Source organism: Hemitrygon akajei, chromosome 13, assembly GCF_048418815.1.
Source record: "Hemitrygon akajei chromosome 13, sHemAka1.3, whole genome shotgun sequence".
Taxonomy (NCBI): Eukaryota; Metazoa; Chordata; class Chondrichthyes; order Myliobatiformes; family Dasyatidae; genus Hemitrygon; species Hemitrygon akajei.
In genome coordinates, this window is record NC_133136.1 from 9,668,984 (window position 1) to 9,684,061 (window position 15,078).

Below are 15,078 nucleotides of genomic sequence, written 5' to 3' on the forward strand. Positions count from 1 at the left end.
AAATTTAACAAGAACAATCATGGTCAAAAGACCATGATCGCCCATAATGGTGATGAGGGCTTTTCTCCCACAACAAGGGACGATGAAAGGTCAATTGATAGAATCAGAATCAGGTTTAACATCACTGGCATACATTGTGAAATATGTTAACGGTAGCAGTACAATGCAATACATGATAAGAGAGAAAATGAATAAATTACAGAAAGTATATATTTATATTAAATAGTTAAATTAAAAATAGTGCAAATAACAGAAATAATCTAAAAACAGTGAGGTAGTGTTTATGGGTTCAATGCCCATTCAGGAACCTTTTGATTGAGGGGAAGAAGCTTTTCCTGAATCACTGGGTGTGTGCCTTCAGGCTTCTGCACATCCTTTCTGATGGTAACAATGAAAAGAGTGCCTATCCTGGGTGATGGGGATCCTTAATGATGGACGCCCCCTTTCTGAGGCACTGCTCCTTGAAGATGTCTTAGATACTAAGTAGACTAGTACCCATGATGAAACTGACCAATGTTACAACTTGAAGAGATGTACAAGATGATAAGAGGCATAGACAGAGTGGACATAGATAGTTTTTCCCAGGTGGAAATTGACAATACAAGTGGCCATAATTTTAAGATGATTGAAGGAAAGCATAGGAGGGAATTCATAGGTAGTTTTTTTTATACAAAGAGAATGGTGTTACATGAAACATGTTGCAAAGCATGGTAGTAGAAGAAAGATACATTAGGGACATTTTTAGAGACTCTTAGATAGGCACATAGGTGAAAGAAAAATAGAGGGCTACGTGGGAGCGAATTGTTAGATTGAACTTGGAGTAGGTTAAAAGGGTCAGCACAATACTGTGGGCTGAAGGGCCTTGACTGTGATGGGCTGTTCTATGCTTTATGATTTTTTTTTAGGAAAAATAACATGATTACAAGACTACTCGTGTGTTTAAAGGAATAAAGCCACAGTAAATGCAATACTTATGAATTATTCCAAATAGGCAAAATTGATATGAATTGAGAAACGTTTACATGACGGGAGAGGTGCAGATGGTGGAAGAAAATAAAACAAAATGTTGTTTCCTCTGTGAGGACATGGAAATAGGAAATTGCAGGAACAGAGAGATCTGGAGGTTCTCACAATGATTGTTGAAGGTAGCAGGGCAAGTGGATAAAGCTGTCAAAAATAAGTGTGGGATATTTGGTTCTATAAATAGAGGCAGAGTACAAAAACAAGGATGTTATTTGAATTCATTATAAAGGAGTAAGTAAATGAAAAAAGCACAGCTGTGGAAAATCTTAAAGAAAATAATAAAAAAGGAAATGCTAGAAATACCCTGTAGGTCAGGCTGCATCTGCGGGATGAGTTTGCTCTTCAGAAGTTCAAAGTGAATGTGCATTTATTATCAAAGTACGTATACCATATACAACCTCGAGATGCATTTTCTTGCAGGCAGCCACAAAACAAAGAAACACAACTGAACGCACGAGAAACCCGGCACAACAAAGGCCGTCAAACATCCAATGTGCGGAATTAAAGAACAAATTGTGCAAACAGTAAAAAAGTAAGCAACTACTACACAGAACATGAACGGTAGAGTTCCTAGCTCCTGCAGTTCACGTTCTCAGCCACGGAGCCAGTTCAGCACTGAGGCGAGTGCAGAGGGTTAAGACTCCTGCACCTCACACCTGCTGTTAGTTGCAGGAAGAGAGGGAGACGGATCAGATGCTGGCACTTAGCATGGACTTATCTGGCTGATCCTGGTTGACACAGATGAGTGAGTCGAACACCGGTTTATCCTTTGCCCTTGGCCCTGACACCTTAATTTTTAAAATCTGACTCATATTTCGCTCGTGGGTCTGATTTTCTAACCGCCCCAAAGTCTTCTCCAACAATAGTTGATGCAACCATATCTACATTCTCCAGAGCCAGTTTGCCAAATCCTTCAGGTTACTGTAAAAACACCAGATTGCTCAGATAGTTCAAAAGCACACCTCCCAAAGGGAAAATACAGGCTGCGGATTGCAGTGATCATATTCCAGGAAAACTATATTTAATAGAATAGCTAGGAGTTTTGTTAGCTGCTCATGCGATGTCATTGCATATCCCTAATATTTGGTGGAAGACCTTCTTCAGAACAGAATCAAAATAGGGAAAGCTGGCTTGTTAAGCAGCTGGGAAATTGGCGGGTTAGGGCAGGGTGTCTGTCTCAACTAGGGTAAAACCTGAGTGAGCCATGGAGATAGACTGTAAACAAACTGGCTATCAGCCCAACAAGTGAACAAATAAATGGAGACAGGTAGTGAGGTCACGGTCTAACATAAAATAATAGAGAAGTTACAAACGTCAGAGAAGGAAGACGTGCCTAACATGTCCTTCACTTGCAAAGAAAAAAAAACAGGGGTAAACAAACAAACTGAACATCATCAACGTTCCCTCTAATATTTTTTTCCAAGGGTGTGGACCAACCATTGCTCTGAGCAGGTAATTATTACACCTTCTGAAAATGGCACAGCATCTTAACCACTTTTTATAATGTTGTTTACATTGTACATACATTGTAATAAATTGTAGGCAGGCAGTTTATTAACAAAGAGCTACCAACTTCTATTCTGTGTTTACTGTTGCAATTTGTAACAGTGTTGTAACTTGAAACACTGACTATGTAAATACATTGGAGCCTTAAAATGTTTTAAAGTACAAGGTTGTGGTACATCTATTATTTAGAAAATTTATGGATTATATTCATTAACACATCATCGTATAATAATTAATTAATTTCACAATTATATTAACATTGATTTCACAATTATACTAACATTATATAAAACAAAACTCCAGCTGCGAGGCAACAAAGGTTATGTGCATTTCAGTCGCTGCACGGCTTCGCATCCTCGCCGTTTAGAGGGAGCAGTGAATATGATAAACACAAGAGACTCCGCTGGTGCTGCAAATCCAGAGTAACACACACAAAATGCAGGAGGGACTCAGTAGGTCAGGCAGCATCCCTGGCGAAAAATAATCACCATGAGATCTGAAGAGAAAGAAATTCAATTGCCTTAAGTTGTAGAATTCAATTGCCCAGAAACTACAACGTGCCCAGATGGTTAATGAAGTGCTGCTCCTCAAGTTGACTGGAACTTCAGTGTAACATTACAGGGGGCTAAAGACTGAAAGATCAGAGTGGTGGTGGGATGGTGGCAGTAAACAGGCAGTCCACTTTTGCCCAATCCAGAGCAGCTAGTATGTCAAAGCCATGGAGAGATTACAGGGGAGATTTTTTTAGGATTGTACCATGGAAGGAAAACCAATTGTTAGATGGTGAAAGACGGAGTTTTATCTTCTAACAAGCAGATAGTTAGCTAATTAAATGATGGTCAACTCAGCTTGGATGAGATACTGCAAGCTGGAGAGGGCTGCAGCCTTATCCTGCACAATTGAAGACAACATTCTTGAGAAGTGTTAAGCTTCATATTCATGTCCATCAACACAGGTACAAAAAATGTCTTCCAGGATTTGATAGTGGTACGTATTGGTACTGCATTATGGAGGATAGGAAGGTTCTACAACAGGTAGTCAGAACTGCCCAACACATCACCGGCCTAACCACCATCAAGGATTTATTTTCAGGAAGGTGCTAGAAAATGGCCAGTAACATCATGAAGGATCCCGCCCACCTTGCTTATGGACTGTTTGTCCCACTCCCATTGGGGAGCAGGCCACATAGCATCCACACGTACAAGCAAGCTGGATGAACTCAGCAGGTCAGGCAGCATCCGCTGAAAGGAGCAGTCAACGTTTTGGGCCGAGACCCTTCTTCAGGACTGAAGAAGGAGCATCCACATCTCCACCAAACTAACCCAGCCTTCCACACCCCATCCAGTGAGCTGTAGTCTTGTGGGCAAGAAATGCCTTGTTAATGAGAGAGTCTTGTTACAACAGTGGTCCTCCAAGAGGACTGACAACATTATCATAGGGTTGGAGGCGTGTATGCCTAAATGACCTGGAGAACTAGGTCGGCTGAAGTCAGGGCTTTATGCTTTGGTTCTAGGTAGGGTCACCCATGTCGAACAGATCAAGGAGTAGAGGACAGACTAAGAGTGGTCACCGGTCCTCCAGGTTCGGGGGTTCAGCTCAGGGCTAACAACGCTGACTGGTAAAACAAAATTGTTATGGAAACAGCAAAGAAGAATCCTCCAACATCTGAGTGTGATGATTCCTGTGTCTCCAGCCAAGACTTGCATGACTGACAGTAGTGAAAACATGCATTGCTGCCCTAAATGCTCGTGGCATAACGGGCAGTAGAACAACAGTGGTGTGCAGAAGAGCTTCTCTGAATGCACAACACGTTGATTATCGAAGTGGATGGGCCACAGCTGCAGAAGACCACAAACGTACACTCAGAAGATGCATTATTAGGTACAGGAGAAACTGAATAAAGTGGCCATGGAGTGTGTATTACCCCAAAACTTGCTGTCAAGCTAATGGGGCTCACCACTTCTTACAATGACTTCACGGAAGGACCATATGGATAAAATTAAACTGATACAACGTTTGTTTGTTAGATCTGAGTTCATCTGCTTACGAAAGCAACACTCTTGGCATTTGCTTCATGATTGAACAGTATGAGAGGCCCTACGTTGGCCAGAGGTGACCACTGATGTTGCGTCCTAGCTGTCTACCTGAATAACAAGTCAATACACAAGCCAGGGGATGATATGGAGAGCAAGCTGTTACCCATACAGCACACTCCCCCCCCCCCCCCCCCCACTCAGTTGATGAATACAAAGAAAGAGTTTGGCACTAGTGACATCACAGGAGTTGCCAGTTAGCAGTGAACTGAATGTGGGGCTTTCTTAGCGACTCCAGCTCTGGATTTTTCCCCAGGGTTTAGTTCTGAAGCCTTTCCCGTGAGGTGGTATAGCTGCAAGACCACAGAGGTTTGTGATCAGAGTTTTCCTTCTCCTCGATGACCTGCCAACTGTGGCTGACGAGCCTCGTCAGTCCGAAGCGACTGTTTTTAAGGTGCCAGTAACCCCTTCTCCTGTCAGAAGAAACAGCTCCGCCAGACTTAGTAGCTAAGCCACACGCGCGTGAAGGCCAGGAGCTAGACGTGGTTGTCAGAGGCTATTTGAGTCGCATGCCATTGGGAGCATTTAACAGGTAGTGGGAGCTTGTCCCTGTTAGCACCCCAGGCTATAACAACCTTAGGGAATGGTATGAAGTTCCTGTATTTATGGACGATGCATAATTAAGTCACCAAAGGAGGTTAAATAGTATTCTTTCTTGCCTAACTATCCACTGAACAAAGCTAATTACTTGTTACCAAAAAACTCAGAATGATAAAAATAACTTTAATTACAATGGGATTCTCTTCCCTCAGGTAAACACCTGCTGCTTCTGTTTCCCCTCACTTGCCCATCACTTCCCTCTGGTGCCCCTCCTCCCCCCCTTTCTTTCATGGTCCAGGACTATAAAACAAAAACAATTCTGTGAACATGGAGCATTAAAAACCAACTTTAAAATCGGTTCTAAAAGTGAAACACACACAGGTATCTTACATGTAACAGGTACTAATAGGTCTTCCACCACATCAACTTAGAGTGAATAAGTTTATTTGTTTATGGGTCAGTGTAGTAATGTGGCCACTTGAGCTGAGTAAGATAGTCTTCTAAGGGGTTGCCTACTGGTGGGTCCTCAGGTGGCTGAACCAGGATCCACATATTCCAGTGCTGTGTGGACAAGAGTAAGTGGCAGCTGTGGTTCGTGGTTGGGTCTTTTGGCTGTTCATTCTCTCCTTTCACCAACTGTTTCCTGCAGCATTAGCAGGGGCTGCTCTCACGCAGCACAGCTCCCTGCTGAACAGATTTCCTCCAGGTGTATCTATGGAGTGCCATGTCTCCCAGTTTTTAGATTCATGAATCAGAAGCCTATTGGCCCACTGTCTGAAAGTACATGAGTCAACTGGAGGGCCAGAGGTGGTGTGTGTGTGTGTGTGTGTGTGTGTGTGTGTGTGTGTGTGTGTGTGTGTGTGTGTGTGTGTGTGTGTGTGTGTGTGTGTGTGTGTGTGTGTGTGTGTGTGTGTGTGTGTGAGTGAGTGAGAGAGAGAGAGAGAGAGAGAGGGAGAGAGAGAGAGAGAGAGGGAGAGAGAGAGAGGGAGGGAGGGAGAGGGGGAGAGAGAGGGTGTGTATAAGGGAGAGAGGAAAGATGCTTGCTTTGCTGGTGTTCTGTTTCGTTGTGCTCTGTGTTGTCCTGCTGAGCACTGTGGGCATGCTATGGCGACACCAGAACACGGAGAGGACACTAGTGGGCCTTCCTCAACACATCCTTAAGCTGTGTTGGTCATTAACGCCAACAGCACATTTCACTGCAAGTTTTGATGTACACATGATAAATGAATTAATCTGAATCCAAATTATATCGTACATGAAATTCATCTAAACGCTGAGTTATGGTCCCAAAGCTACACAATTCGAAAAATTCACAAGCCCAAAGAGTGAAAACAGATGTGAACTTAGATCAGCAATGCTTCTTCGTATAACCTTCATGTAACTAGTGTCAGAGATCTACTACACACTTTGCTAGTAAGAAGTAAGATGAATGTGTAATAAAGGACCCCATTCAATTTACTTTTGCTGCCATATACAGTATAGGGGGTGGAAAACAAAGGAACAATGATTTCACAATCACTCTTGCATTTATGTGGGCTCAATGAGGATCCAACTACAATATACCAAACAGCTACAAGTCACACACACTGACCAAAGAATGGTTCACAAATCAGGAAAGATATCGGGGTGGAACAACTTATAAAATTATTAGCAACAGCTGTAACTCACTTTTGAAATCTGTTTCTTTTTAGTTCATGAATACAGCAGAATTCTTATGTCAAAAATACATGACATTTTAAAATCACATGTAAATTCTTATTCCACTTTAGCTTCATTACACAATTAATAAATGCCTTGTGAGCATTTTCCACAGGAAACAATACCGAAGTGTGTTGAACATGAAATTACAGAAAATATATATACTCATCACAATCATGAAACTGCTTTGAATACAACTGAATTATAATTTTTTTTTACTCAAAGCGAAAATATTTCCAAACATTTATAGATAGTACTGGGGGAAATAATAACCATATTGCTCCTTGTGAGAATATTTAAAAATTGGCATTCCCCTTTCCGGTAAGATATTCAATATTATTTAATGATATGAACAATCTTCTGATGGGCAAAGTGCAAATACGTGAGAGAAAAACATAAATTTTGGCATTATTTCATTTAGTTTACCTCAACATGAATGTTATTGTATGTAATATGATTTGAACGCCACTGTATATTTCTTTTGAAGGTGAAATGTCTAATACTAGAGGGCATGCATTTGAGGTAAGAAGGAGTTAATATCAAAGGAGATGTGAGGGGCAAGTTTTTTTTTTAATTCCGAGAGTGGTAGGTGCCTGCAATGTTCTGCCTCAGGTGGCAGACTTTTAAGAGACATTGAGATAGGTACATGAATGTGAGGGAAATGGTGCGATATAGACATTGTGTAGGCAGAAGAGATTTTAGTTTAGTTGGCTATTTGATTACTTATTTAACTGGTTCGGCACCATACTGTCATCCAAAAGGCCTGTTCCTGTGCTGTACTGTTCCATGTTCTAGGTTCTATTTATGTAAGGGCCCCCCACAGGACAACGTGTAGGAGCAAATGTGAAAACGAGGAATGAACCCCGACTGTGACATCCAAAACTTGATATCCACTCTCACATGAATGACTATTTAGGTGTTATACCGGCGGCTGGGTTAGAAATGGGCAGCTATCTAACTTGTCTCTATATGGAGAACAGGATGCAAACCAGAGCCTTATTACAGGAAGGATGTGGAAGCTTTAGAGAGGGTGTAGAGCAAATTTGCCAGGATGCTGCCTGGATTAGAGAGCATGTCCTATGAGGATAGGTTGAGAGAGCTAGGGATTTTTTTCTTTGGAGTGAAGGAGGATGAGGGGTGACTTGATAGACTTGTATAAGATGATAAGAAGCATAGACAGAGTGACAAATCAGAAACAAGAGAAAATCTGCAGAAGCTAGAAATACAAAGCAACATGCACAAAATGCTGGAGGAACTCAGCAGATCAGGCAGCATCTATAGAAAGGAAGAAACAGTTGACATTTCAGACCAAGCCCCCTCTTCAGGACTCAGATAGAGTGAACGGATAGAGAATTTTTGCCAAGGTTGATGGGAATGGTCAATACCAGGGGGCACAATATTAACACAAACAAAATGCTGGAGGAACTCAGGAGGCCAGGCAGCATCTATGGAAAAAAAGTACAGGTCCACAACATCAACTGTACTTTTTTCCATAGATGCTGCCTGACCTACAGAGTTCCTCCAGAATTTTGTGTGTGCTGCTCGGATTTCGAGCATCTACAGATTTTCTCTTGTTTGTGATACAATGTTAAGATGATTGGAGGAAAGTATGGGGGGGGGATATCAGAGATAAGTTTTTTTACACATAGGTTGGCAGGTCCATAGCCAGTAGCCATGGTAGATTAGGGACATTTCAGAAATTCTTAGATAGGCATGCAAATGGAGGGCTATGTAGGATGGAAGGGTTAAATTGATCTCAGAGTAGGTTAAAAGGTTGGCAGAACATTGTGGTCAAAATGGTCTGTACTGAGCTGAAATAATCTATGCTCTAAACCGGGCATCCCCAACATTTCTCATGCCATGGATCCTTACCATTAATCAAGGGGTCTGTGGTCCCCAGGTTAGGAACTGCTGTTCTAAACCGAGACCAGTGTAAAGGTCCAGATGATGAAAAGGTGTTGGGAGTGTGGAAAATTCAATAATAATATCTACTTATGATCAAACAATCAGAAAAAATTGGAAATAATATCACAATTATAACAGATAAATATCATCTCTCCAATTTGAGAGCCAAAAAGCAGAAAAATCTAGGTGCACTTTGGAGCCAGAAGAAATTAACTTGAAGTTGCAATATTCATGATGGAAGTTATTCACCACATGGTTTTAAGACAGTAAATCATGATTCTTGAGTTCCTCTTACAAAATAAAGCTTCCTGAAACAATGGAGTTTACTTCCAACAACAGTGCACTAACTTCCCGTTAGTCCTCTTCACTTGGTCACCGAGAGACGAAAGTATTTTTATCGAAACTTTGACTCCCGGCAATTTAATGATTGAACAAGGTAACTTACCGAAGATGGTAAACCTGGAGGCACCTTCCTAACCTTTTTCGGAGGCATCTCTGTGAATCAGTAAATTAACAAGTCAGTAGAAAATCCTTTGAATAAGGGCAATTTGCTGAAATAATTATATCATGTATTTACTCTCCACACATAGAAGGCAGCAAACAATTGTGAAATTTTGGTAGCTCCCAAGCAACTTCATAGAGGCAAAATTTATCCAACTTTCCATTTCAAAGTAAGCTCATTATCAAAGTACATACATATCACCATGAGATTAATTTTCTTGTGGCATTCGCAGTGAATAAGAAGAAACACAATGGAATCAATGAAAAACCATACACAAGCCAGACAAGCAACCATGTGCAAAAATCAACAAACTGTACACATACCAAAAGGGATTTAAAAAAAAAGAAAAATAATAAATAAGTAATGAATATCGAGAACGTGAGATGAGGAGACCTTGAAAGTGAGTCCATAGGTTGTGTGAGCAGTTCAGTGTTGAGGTGAGTGAAGCGGAGTGAAGTTATCCCCCTCTTTTGTGCCTCTTTCCTGACCTCTGAAAGGACCTTGGGTTAAAAACATCAGAATCCAACCATACCAACTAGGCAACCACAGAAGTAATGAACCCAAGTTTCCACCCTTAGCTTCGTCGGCACACTTCTTGTCAGAGAGGCATTCAGGAGACAGCGGTAGGCAAATGAAATAAAAGCAGTATTTTCAAATAAATGTCAATCAATTTAAAAGGTTGTCACAGCATCGTGGCCTGAAGGGCCTGTACTGAGCTGTAATGACCTATGCTCAATTGCTCTAGTGTACTGATTATCTTTCTACAGTTATAGTTCAAAGTTCAGAGTAAATTTATTATCAAAATACATGTAGTCATCATATACAACCCTGAGATTCATTTTCTTGTGGGCACACTGAATAAATCCACAACAGAATAATAACCATAATAGAATCAATGAAAGATCGCACCAACAGTGCGAACAACCAGTGTGCAAAAGACAACTGCGTGAATACAAAATGAAAGAAAAAAAGAAATAATAATACCTTTGAAAGAAAGCATGGAAGAGATCAGCTGAGAAATAAATGTGACATTAGCTGGATCATGAGAGTGATCCTAGAAATGAAAAGTTTAATGTCTGAGGAGCATCTGAGAGCTCTGGGGCCCCTGCTTGCTGGAGTTTAGAAGAATGAGTGGGGATCTCATTGAAGGTTATCAAATATTGAAAGGCCTAGACAGAGTGGATGTGGAGAGGATGGTTCTTATAGCGGGGGAGTCTAGGACCAGAGGGCACAGTCTCAGAATAGGAGGATGCCCCCCTAGAACAGAGATGAGGAGGAATTTCTTTAGCCAGAGGGTGGTGAATCTGTGGACTTCATTGCCACAGATGGCTGTGGGTATATGTCATTAAGTGTATTTAAATTGGAGGTTGGTAGGTTCTTGATTAGTAAGAGTGTCAAGGCATGAGAATGGAGTTGAGAGGGATAATAAATCAGCTATGATGGAATGGAAAGACTTGAGGGGGGGGGCCTAATTCTGCTCCTATATCTTATCAGTAAAAGTAAAAAATGAAGGTTACAATACATGGGAAACTTGTGAGGGAAGTTTTCAAAAGGGAAACTTGAAACTCAAGGTATATTTTACTAATAAAATGGTTGCTGTGCCAGACAGTGCTTCCTAGCTAAACAGCATGCGCTCAGCATCATGAGCACTAAAATGAGAAGCTACACCATAGGAGTGCCTGATAACTTTTGACAACTTGCATCTGACTTTTCCCAGTGAATAATGGGACATACTGCTAAACCTGCCAAAAGCAACCACCCGTGGCTCCCACAAAAAGTTGTCCTTATTCACAGGTGGGCTGTCAATTAAAATCACATCTGAGCACACTCAGACCCTGATACCATCACGTTTTATGCTGCCCTTATAGTGTTAAACAATCTCAGAGAGCAGGTTCATTACAACAGTAAATCACAGACAGAACTTCAAGCACAGTTCACAGCTGGCCCCTCCTCACAGTCCACGCTGCAGCACATGACGACATCAACATCACTAGTCATTATCAGTTGATGATCTTTTGCATGTGGTACTGCCGGTGAGATTTTACTATGTTACACACGGGTAAAGCTTCAATCAATCAATTCCATAACAGACAAAGCCCCCCCCCACCACCACGGAGCACATCTACAAGGAGCAACGCAATAAGAAAGCAGCGTCCTTTATCAAGACCCCCACCATCCAGGCCATGCTCTCTTCTGACTGTTGCCAGGAGCCTTGGGTCCCACACCACCAGATTCAGGAACAGTTCCTGCCCTTCAACCATCAGGCTCTTGAAGCAGAGTGGATAAGTTCACTTATCTCAACTCCAGACAAATTCCACAACCTACAGACTCATTTTCAAGGACTGTACAACTCATGTTCTCAGTAATTTTTTTATTTGCACAGCTTGTGTTCTTTTGCTCATTCATTGCTTGTCAGTCTTTGAGTGTAGTTTTTCACAAATTCTATTGTATTTTTCTGTTCTACTGTGAATGCCTGCAAGAAAACGAATCTCAGGATCGTATGTGGTGACATATATGTTCTTTGAGGAAAAAAATCACTTTGAACTTTTATAGATGCAGAACCACCATTTCCTTTTTTAACCTTCCCTACTGAATTGCACAGAGAAAGGATAGGGAATACATTCAGAAATCAGAGATACACAGGGACTTGAGATGCCTAGTGCAGAATTCCCTAAAGTTTAACTTGTACATTCAGTCAGTAGTAACGAAGACAAACACAATGTTCACATTTTTTTCAGAGGACTAGAATATAAAAGTAAGGATATAATGCTAAGGCTTTTTAAGTTGTTGGTCAGACTGCACTTGGAGTGTTGTGAGCAGTTGTAGGTACCGTGTCTAGGAAAGAATGTGATGGCATTGGAGAGGGTCCAGAGAAGATTCAAGAGAATGATCCTGGGAATGAAGGATTAATGAATAAGGAGGGTTTGATGACTCTGGGCCCATACTCACTAGAATTTATAAATAATGAGGGGGAGGGGAATCTCACTGAAACCTACCAAATGTGAAAAACCTAAAGTAGATGTGCAGAAGATGTTTCCAAAAGTGGAGGGGGGTGGCAATCTAGGATAGAGGACACTGACACAGAATAAAAAGCCATTGGTTTAGAATAGAGACCAGGAGGGATCTCTTTAGCCAGAGAGTGATGAATCTGTGGAACTCATTGCCACAGACGGCTATGGAGGCCAAGCTGTAGGGTATGTTTAAAGTGCAGGTTGACAGGTTCTTGAATAGTCAAAGCGTCAAGGGTTAAGGGGAGTAGGCAGAAGATTGAGATTGAGAAGGATAATAAATAGGTTATGATGGAATAGCAGAGGTGGCTTAATGGGCTGATTACCCTAATTCTGCTCCTATGTCATGGTATTATGGTCTGACAGTTTTAATGGTTCTCATTATTACATTTACCCCTCAAAACAAGTTTCAAATTGAATCATTGAATTACCACATATATCACAAATTAATTTGGACTCTTTTGTTTAAGTTATTTTCCACCAAGGGGACCATAAGCTTGTTGTGGTTTGCAGGCTTGTGTGGTTCAATGACCCGGAGATCTATGCTGGCTTTATGCTTTTGCTCTTGGTAGGGTCACACATACCAAACAGGTCAAAAGGTAGAGGCCAGACTAAGAGTGGTCCCCTGTTGCTCCAGGTTTGGGGGTTCAGCTCAGGGCTAACAACCCTGACTGGTCAAACAAAATAGTTACAAAAGCAGCTATGAAGAATTCTTCAGTACTTGAGTGCGACCGTATTCCTGAGTCTCCATACAGGACTTGCATGACTGACAGTGGTGAAAACTGACAGGAAGCTACTGACATGATGTAGGAAACCCTGAACACTGCCGGAGATGGAAGATCTTCATTGCTGCCCTCAACGCCAGTGGCATAACGGGCAGAAAGTATGTAATTTTCTGTTAAAGTACTGCTAATAAATGCTTAGTTACCAGAGTTATAAATTCTTAGGTCATATGTACAAATTCAGATTTAGCAATGTGCCATTTTCTAAGTATGTTCCCACAGAGAATAAGGATATGGTGACTATTGAGCAGGAAAGTCATTTCAGAATTTCAGAACAGCTTCTTCCTCCAGCCCGTGAGGCTACTGAATTCCCTGTCACCACTCATGACTTATCACGTATCAAGAACCAGCAGCATTATACTGTTCACTTTTTAACGTGTGTCAAAAAGTGCTCATTTGTGGTAACATCACTTAATATGGTACGCGTGTGAGTTATATGTATGGTGTTGTCCACCTTGGTCCGGAGGAAAATTGTTTCATTTGGCGGTATACATGTGTACAGCTGAATGATGATAAGCATGAAGATAAACTGTCTAACTATTAGTTTATTACCTGTGTCATCATCTGAAGGCAATAAGAATGTTCGAAAATATTGAATGAGATTATTCAGTAAACTGATTTTATTCTTCCACATGCCTTGCACATTTTACTTTACTGAGGAGTACATCCTTCCCAAATAACCTCTTTGTGGAAAATTAAAAATAGTTCAGTTTCCCCCCGAGGGGATCAACAGTGGACAATTCTGCAGACTCAGGACAGTGCTATTCATAAGTTATGACATCGTCATTGCCTTCAAAAGAGGAAACATACAGTCAAAGAATACGACAGCACAGAAACAGGCCTTTTGGCTCATCCACTCCCATAAGACTACAAAATAAAGGAGCAGAAGTAGGCACATTTGACCCATTGAGTCTGCTCCATCATTTCATCATGGCTGATCCCTTTCCCTCTTTGACCCAACTTCCTGCCTCCTCTGCACATCACTTCATGCCCTGGCTAATCAAGAATCTATAAACCTCTGCCTTAAATACACCCAATGACTTGGCCTCCACAGCTGCCTGTTGCAACTAATTCCACAGATTCACTACTCTCTGGCTACGGTATTCCAACCGAATTATTATTCTACCTAGTCCCCTTGACCTGAACCTGGACCTATCTCTGACAACCCCCCATACTTTCTTCCAATCACCTTAAAAGTATGCCCCTCTTTATGCCTTTTCCTCCCTGGGAAAGTTCTCTGGCTGTCCACTTTATTTATACCCCACCCCCTTCCGTATCTCCCATGGTTGACTCTCTTTTCCTATCAGATTCCTTGTTCTTCAGCCCTTTACCTTTTCTACCAATCACCTCCCAACTTCTTACTTCATCCCCCTGCCCCACTCATCAGGCTTCACCTATCACCTTCCAGCTTGTTCTCCTTCACCTCCCCCTATCTCCTTATACTGTAATCTTCCCCCTTCCTCTCCAGTCCTGATGAAGGTTCTTGGCCTGAAATGATTGACTATTTATTCCTCTCCATAGATGCTGCTTGACCTGCTGAGCTTTTTCTGTGTGTTGTTGTGAACTTGCAGTGTCTTACAGAATCTCTTGCGTTAACTCCCCAAAACTGACCAGTTTGTGCTTGAGGAGCCTGCCAAGTAAGTCATAGAACACTACAGCACAGAAACAAGTCCTTTGGCCCATCTAGTCCATGCCAAATCATTAATCTGCCTAGTCCCACTGATCTGCACCCAGATCACAGACCTCCATATCCCACACATCTATGTGCCTATCCAAATTTCTCTCAAATGTTGAAATCACAAGAATGCTTTTAAGTCTTCTGTTGCTATCAATACCAGCTGTACATTTATGTCCAAACACCAGCAATCAAACTGCAATGATAGGAAATTGATTTACCACCATCTATAGTATTTCACAGGCAAACAAAAACTTTCAGCTTTAAATTAATCTTTTTATTTTTCTCTGGCAGGGTGACGCAATGAAGTTAAGAGTGAAACTCAACCTATTTCATACTGTATTAT

At 41.5% G+C, this 15,078-nt stretch overlaps 1 protein-coding gene across 10 annotated transcripts in view; it reads right to left on the reverse strand.

Moving 5' to 3' along the window:
* LOC140737630 (transcription factor 4-like) overlaps positions 1-15,078 on the reverse strand; it is a 653,305-nt gene that overhangs the window by 249,620 nt on the left and 388,607 nt on the right. For all 10 annotated transcript variants that reach the window (XM_073064119.1, XM_073064122.1, XM_073064118.1 and 7 more), the window contains one exon: positions 9,211-9,260. In XM_073064119.1, coding sequence (XP_072920220.1) covers positions 9,211-9,260 — 50 coding nt within the window. The remainder of the gene's footprint in view (positions 1-9,210; positions 9,261-15,078) is intronic.